The sequence below is a fragment of the Humulus lupulus genome, chromosome X, assembly GCF_963169125.1.
Source record: "Humulus lupulus chromosome X, drHumLupu1.1, whole genome shotgun sequence".
NCBI classification, from domain to species: Eukaryota; Viridiplantae; Streptophyta; class Magnoliopsida; order Rosales; family Cannabaceae; genus Humulus; species Humulus lupulus.
This window is the reverse complement of record NC_084802.1, coordinates 3,803,276-3,811,470: the sequence shown is the minus strand read 5'-3', so window position 1 is coordinate 3,811,470 and position 8,195 is coordinate 3,803,276. Positions and strand designations below refer to the sequence as shown.

General features: G+C 28.8%; 1 protein-coding gene across 1 annotated transcript; it reads left to right on the top strand.

Moving 5' to 3' along the window:
• The first annotated feature begins 268 nt into the window (after window positions 1-268).
• On the top strand, window positions 269-6,936 carry LOC133806988 (uncharacterized). Its single transcript, XM_062245090.1, has 4 exons — window positions 269-978; window positions 3,715-3,810; window positions 4,324-4,391; window positions 6,646-6,936. Exons 1-4 carry the CDS (start codon window positions 343-345, stop codon window positions 6,761-6,763), a joined length of 918 nt encoding a protein of 305 aa, XP_062101074.1. The 5' UTR covers window positions 269-342; the 3' UTR covers window positions 6,764-6,936.
• The last annotated feature ends 1,259 nt before the right edge of the window (window positions 6,937-8,195 follow it).

Here is an 8,195-nt window from a genome sequence, read left to right as displayed (position 1 = left end):
ACGCGTGCAACAATATGTTTGAACCTAGTTTTCGGTACTATAAACTATTCGGAATTTTCTAAAAATTTGCAGATGCTCCCAGTAAATAAACCAATAATACTGTTTTTTTAAGTTTTAAAAAAATATATTACGACCTATATTGATATTCGAAATTACCAAAATATCCTAGTCGGTTCAACAGAACAACAATGGCTTTTACGTAATTTAACATAATTCTATTTTAAACTGTAAAAACCGTCTTTCTTCTCCAATTTTCTACCGAACGTATATACATACACATTAATCACACTCAACTTCTCTCTCTCACTCTTCTTTCTCTCTCTATCGATTCAGATTCTCACAATGCTACCGTCGTTTCTCAGCCCAACCTACCTGTACGGCAACTACCTCCGCCGCCGCTTCACCTCGGCGGGGCTCACTTCCCAGGTTGCCAATGTCGACGACGACGGCAACACCACGATCCGATTCTGGGGACCCGACCCGACCAAACCGGCCACCGGAAAGCCGTCGCTGGTTCTGATCCACGGCTTCGGCCCGGTGTCGACGTGGCAGTGGCAGAACCAGGTCCAACACTTCGCCCCCAAATTCGACCTCTACGTCCCCGACCTGGTCTTCTTCGGCGAGTCGACGACTCGACTGGCCGACCGATCGGAGCAATTTCAGGCGGACTCGGTCGCCGGACTGATGGAGAGGATCGGAGTGAAGAGGTACAGTCTTTTGGGGACTAGCTACGGCGGAATCGTGGCGTATAATATAGCGAAGAGGTGGCCGGAGAGAGTGGATAGGGTGGTGATTGCGAGCTCCGGTGTGAATATGAGGCGGAGAGACGGTTCCGGATTGTTGGAGAGGGCTAAGGTGGAGAAGACGGAGGAGCTTATGCTTCCGGCCACCGCCAAACAGATGAGGACTCTGCTCAGCCTCGCCGTGTATAAGCGGCCCAAAATGTTGCCGGACTTGTTCTTGAATGACCTACTTCAAGTAAGTTCTTTTTTTTTATTTATCTTTTAAATTTAAATTTATTTAAAAAAAAACTAATTTATATTAATTATATACATAATTTAGAGATAAAGAATTATAAAAAAATAATTAATTGGTAAAATAGTGGTAATTTTTTATATTTATTGATTATTTAGGAATGGTGTTTGGGATTTAGATAAAATATTTTAAATATTGTAGCTAATTATCGTGATTTTAGGGCTAAAATATCTTCATTAAAACAAGAGATAATATTTGTTTATTTATTAATTTAAATTTCATGGTAAAGTACACAAAAGAGATTAATATTCTTCTTTTATTTAAAAAAAATTAATATTCTTCTTCATTTTTCTTGCTTTTTCTACCTATATTAAGTAAACTTGAGTGTAAATTTTGTATGCACTTAAATATCATCATTATTATTAGTATATAATATGTTGAGCTATATCAATATATATATATAAGTCATGTCACAATCATACTTAATTTGTCTTCATCAGTCAAAATTATGGGTGGGAATCTAAATGAAACACCTAACATTATATTCTCGATATAGAGTTATCATTAAAATATAGGGTTAAGTATCTTAATTAATTAATTAATTTGCAGTCTTGGAAAATTTAACTTTTTTTTTTGTTTATTTTTAATTATACTCTAGCCGAAAAGTACTTATGATAATAAGAAATGTATTTATAATATTTATTGTTCACGTTAATATTAGTTTTAATATTTGTTTGATTTGAGATAATGAAAATAAATCAATAGAAATAAGAATGAGAAAATTAATAGGAATGAAATGTAATAAAAATTAATATAAATAAACAAAATTGAAAAAGAAAACATTACATTTTTTTTTCAATTTTACATTGGAATAATTATTCCTTCAATTTTTAAATGTAATAGTTATTATATCAAAATAATAGAAAAATTATTTTATTGGATTGACATTTTAATATTCTAAAATACAATCAAACAAAAAAATAAAATAAAAATTAATTCTTTTCTATTTTATTCTGTTCCATCTCATTACCCCAACCAATCATAGCTAAAAAAATTTCATTGTTAATAACATGTAAATTAAAACAATATAATACGTAATGAAAAGGAAAGATTTAAATATGGAAAACACTTGTTGGTTTTGGGTGCGTTTAGGTCCAGTGATTTTGACTTTAGATAAATAATAAATATATTATAATCGAAGGTGAAGCAATTTATTAAGTACATATACATATTATATATGTGTGTATTGATTTTGTAAGTACATATAGTTACAGAGTTAGGTGCACTGGTCCAGGACTCTTTGCTATTTATCTTCCTTGGTAGTTAAACGTCTTCCCTCATCTTTATATTTATTTTTACATATAAATATAAAGAACAATTTTTTTGTAGGGTTATACTTTAAGCTCTATTGGTAGGATTTTCAGTATTGTCGACCCGTGAATAGTTTTCGGCGCGATTTTTTTATGACTATGTATATTATAGCTATTTAGAGCATCCTGCAAATTTTCAGAAAATTCTGAATAGCTTACAGTTCCGAAAACTATGTTCAAATATGTTGTTTTCCACTCGCATAATAAAAATTAGTCACGCGTGCAACAATATGTTTTAACTTAATTTTCGGTACTGTAAACTATTCGGAATTTTCTGAAAATTTGCAGGATGCTCTAAATAGCTACAATATACACGATCATAAAAGAAATAACGTTGAAAACTATTTATGGGTTGAGAACACTGAAAACCACACCAGTAGGACTTAAAATGAAGGTCGGAAGAATTATACTAAGTATATATATGATTTTGTCTCCTTATATATCCCACTCAATCACAGACACATGTACCCTATGCATTCATCGAGTGGTTGAATTGAAGCACTTAAAGTAATGGATATTGGACCATTATTCATATATATATATATATATATATATGCACTATCTCAATTTTAGCAGTACACCAAACACTAAAATTAATTTATAATCATCTTGTAATTAAATTTGAGTATATATAATTCAGAATAATGACTCGATTTAGTATGTTTGACTAACTATGTAATTATAATATGACTATGTAATTGAAGTGCTCTAATTACACTTTCTAATTTTCATAGCTTCCCTTGAGAATTGATTGTAATTATCTGTCTAATTACTAAATATTATCAATTTTAAATAATGTTTATTACATAATTTTATTTTTACAGTATAAATAATTATCATTTAATATCTAAATATACTTTGTATTTTAAAATATAGTGTAATTACACGGCCTAATAATTACACAATTGTTGCCAAGCACACTCTTATAAAAAATGTAATTAAATCATTAACAAAAATTGGTAAATATAAATATATATTTTCTTATGCCAGTTTGTAATATGAAAATTTTATTATAATTTTGTACAAAAGTAATTTGTGAAATGTGTCAAAAAAATATTAATTTGTAAATAATTATAAATTTTAGAAAGAGCTTTAGGAAAAATAGTGTGTGTTAATCTCATCTCATGTGTTTGAATTCAATATCAAATTTAGTTAAATTTCGTACTAATAAATATATATTTGGGGAGTTGGTAATACTACGTTGGAAAATATGTCCACGCAATGGGATATTTGGTACTTGTATGTACCATCAAAATATAAAGAAAAAACTATTTTTGCTGATGAATATAATAAGATAATTAATATGCTGATATTATTATTATTATTATGTCATATAATATATATATATATATATGTATGGTGGTTACAGAAATTGTACTCAGATAAAAGGATGGAGAAGATGGAACTTCTAAAAGGGTTAACTATTGGAAAAGATGACGAAGCTAAAATCTCTCCTCTAGAAATGGTTGGTGTGGCTCTCATAAATTATCATTTTACTATTTTTCTTATTTTGTATATATATAGAAATTTTTTTAGTTAGATGCATCACTTTTGTCCTAGGAGTATTTTATTTTTTTTGGCATTTGGAGAAATTATAATTTCTTTTTGTACGCTGGCTTATGTTAAAGTTATAACATGCATCTTGCTAATTTTTAGGAAATTTTGAATAATTTATGATGCCGAAATCAGAGTTCAAATAGTCAATTATACTCGTATTTGATTTTTTATATATACGTAGAAAACATACTATGATTTCGGCAATGTAAATTCATCAGAATTTCTTAAAAATTAACAAGATATTTGTTATCACTATAATGTACGTCATGAACAAAAAAAATTGAGTTATAATTTCTTCTAATGCCAAAAATAAAAAATGTTCGAGTAGTAAAAGCACAAATGATGCACATCCCTAAAAAAGCAAAATATAACTTATGCATGTATATATATATATATATATATATATATGGGACTTTGGCAGGAAGTGCTGTTAGTATGGGGAGATCATGATCAGATATTTCCAATTGAGATGGCTGTTGAACTCAAACAGTAAGTAATTAATAACTCTATACTATTACATTATATATTTATTTATTTTCATCATTTAATTATACGTAGTAATAGTACACAAATATAGGTAGATTAGATAGATCCATATATACATATACCTATTTTATTTGATGCATATAATAATAATAAGCAGGGCCCCTAACGTGTGTATATGTATACATATAGATGCATATATATATATATATATATATATATATATGAGAATTTTCTTTTTGATGCTTTACTTTAAGTTTTATCGGTGAGGCTCTCAGTGTTTTCGACCCGTGAACAGTTTTCAGCGCAATTTTTTTTAATGACCGTGTATATTTTAGCTATTTAGAGTATCCTGCAAATTTTTAGAAAATTTCAAATAGTTGACAGTACCGAAAGCTAAGTTCAAACATGTTATTGCACGCATGACTAATTTTTTTTATGCGGGTGTAAAATATGTTTGAACCTAGTTTTCGGTATTGTAAATTATTCGGAATTTTTTAAAAATTTGCAAGATGCTCTAAATAGCTACAATATACACGGTCATAAAAAAAAAAATTCGCGCTGAAAACTGTTCGCGGGTCGAGAAACACTGAGAGTCTCACTGGTAGGGTTTAAAGTGAATCTCCTATAAAACAATTTTCATACATATATATATATGGGAATTCTACTATAGGGGCTTCACTTTAAGCCCTACCGGTAGGGCTCTCAGTGTTTACAACCCGTGAATATTTTTCGGTGCGATTTTTTTTATGACCGTGTATATTGTAGCTATTTAGAGTATCCTGTAAATTTTCAGAAAATTCCGAATCGTTTACAGTATCGAAAACTAGGTTCAAACATGTTGTTGCACGCGTGACTAATTTTTTTATGCACGTGGAAAACAACATGTTTGAACCTAGTTTTCGGTACGGTAAACTATTCGGAATTTTCTGAAAATTTGCAGGATGCTCTAAATAACTACAAAATACACGGTCGAGAAACACTGAAAGCCCTACCGGTAGGGCTTAAAGTGAAGTATATATGACAATTTTTCTATAGGGGCTTCACTTTAAGCCCTATCGGTAGGGCTATCAGTGTTTCTCGACCCGTGAACAGTTTTCGGCGCGACTTTTTTTTATGACCGTGTATATTATAACTATTTAGAGCATCCTGTAAATTTTCAGAAAATTCCGAATAGTTTACCGTACCGAAAACTAGGTTCAAACATGTTGTTTTCCACGTGCATAAAAAAAATTAGTCACGTGTGCAACAACATGTTTGAACCTAGTTTTCGGTACTGTAAACTATTCAGAATTTTCTGAAAATTTGCAGGATGCTCTAAATAGCTACAATATACACGGTCATAAAAAAAAAATCGCGCCGAAAACTGTTCATGGGTTGTAAACACTGAGAGCCCTACCGATAGGGATTAAAGTGAACCTCCTTTAGGAGAATTCCTATATATATATATATATATTTATATAGATTATGGGTAGACGCACTTGTAAACATGTAGCTATAGTAATTCCGACAGAGATTTTAAGTGTCACTTATTCACATTCTTTTTCACAATATTATTAGAAACATGACAGTTAATAAGTAGTACTTTTCAAAAGAAAATGAAATAAATGCATTTGTTTGGAGTAAGAAAATTGGTGGTGAATATTGTGATTTTGAATAATGCCAATTAATACCACCAAGGGAGGGGTGCCTTTCAAAAATTTATATATATATTTTTTAATATTTTTTTTCAATTTTTTATTTTTTATTCGTGCGTGCCTTATGAGTGCTTTTTTTAGCCTCGATTTTTTTCATTAGCGAGTCTCTTTGAGGTGGGACCCTAGGCTTAAGGACAGCTTGCCTATAGCCAAAACTCGAACTCAATTTTGTACATACCACTTTTCATATCTAATTTTGAGTTGTTGATGTATTGAGTCAAACTCGAGTGTGTAACTCTCTTCTAATTTAATTGATGTAGTATGAAAATCCAACGAATTTTTATCCATTTTCGATGATACCAAAAAATTCAGGTCCGACTCTAAGCATAAGTAGGTCAAACCTGTGTCCATACCACGGTTAAAAATCTCAAATTTTAGAATAGTATTACTTTTATTTCATATAAAAACTCATAAATTTAGAAAAATATCATTTTCTATCATATTTTGTATTGGACCTATGAAGACAAATGGAAATATAATTGGCACCACAAGATTTGTTTTTTCTATTAAAAAAAAATGTCAATTAATAAATAGTGGTAGTATTGGCTTTTATTGTAATGCAGGCTTCTGGGAAAGAAAGTGCAACTAGAGGTGATAAAGAAGACATCTCATGTACCTCAGTCTGAAAACCCTGCTGTGTTCAATCGAATAGTCAACAATTTCTTGTGCCAGTCAACATAATTAAAACTATTTATACAAATATATATTTTTTGTTTTTTTTTTTTTAATTTTGTGGTGATCAAACTTGTATTTATTGGTGTTGGATTCAAGTGAGCATTATAGTGGTGATGATGTCTTTGGCATGCGTATTGAATAATTGCTTAGTTAATTATTTCTATGCTTCAATAAGTTCATATATAGGAATAGCAATATATATATATATATATACACACACGTATATATAGCTCACTAATACTTAACTTGTTATATTCCCTTATAGCAATTTACAAAATCAGGTATTAAAGAGTGGAAAAAGATTTAAAATAATTAAGAATATGAAATTAGCATTGACAAAACAAAAATTTGGTTTAGGCATATGCATAGTTATATTTCAAATATATATGTAAATGATTATTATTCATAAATAGTTATCATAAATCACTAAATAAGTTTTTGACGAAGAATTATTATAATAATGATGAAAATAAATATATAAAATTATTAATTTTAAATCTTTTAGATTAATTAAGCAATAAACATTAATTGGAAAGATAATAGTCACATTAATTATTCTCATTAATTTCAAAATTATTTTTTTTCTCATGGAATGGATAAAAAGAATAAATCAAGAATGAAGAATGAATGGAGAATGGATATTAAATAAGATTTTTTTTTATTTTTTAATTAATAAATATGTGATCGTCATATCATCGGGTAGCCCTTCCAAAACTTTGAAATAGTCAAAAATTATTTTTAGAAATATTAATTAACAATTATAAATATGACCATTGATCTTAATACAATAGTTAATATTAAAGTAATCATCCATAGGTAGTAACTATTAAGAGTGCCCCATATATATATATATATGTATGATAGTGTATATTGTACTTATTTAAAACATCTCACAAAGTTTCAAAAAAATTCGAATAATTTACGATGTCAAAATCAAAATTCAAACAGTTAAATTTTACTCACGTCCCTGTTCTTTAGTGTACACATATAATTTTTTATGAACTAATTCATTTTCAAAAGAAATAATAACAACAAATCAAAAAAATTAATCAAGTGTCAGACATTTTCAATCAATTTAAATCTCATTTAAATGATCTTTATTTAGATTTAAAATTAGAATTTTATAATTTATTTATAGTTTGTTTTAGATAGTTAAAACAAATACACTACTACAACATGTACATATGATGATAAAAATAAAGAATCATTCTCTACAACTTGATGATAAAAAAAAGAATATTATTATAAAGAATTAATTGAACTTAATATGAAGTCTTACTTATTATAATTTAAAATATTCAAATCCTATCACTCATAATATGTTACATAGTAAATTCTATCAAAAAAGAAAAAACTCAAGATAAGACAGAAAATAAAAGAGATGCAAACACTAGGATTTATCCTAGTTCAGAACAAATCTTTGTTCCCAAACCAACCT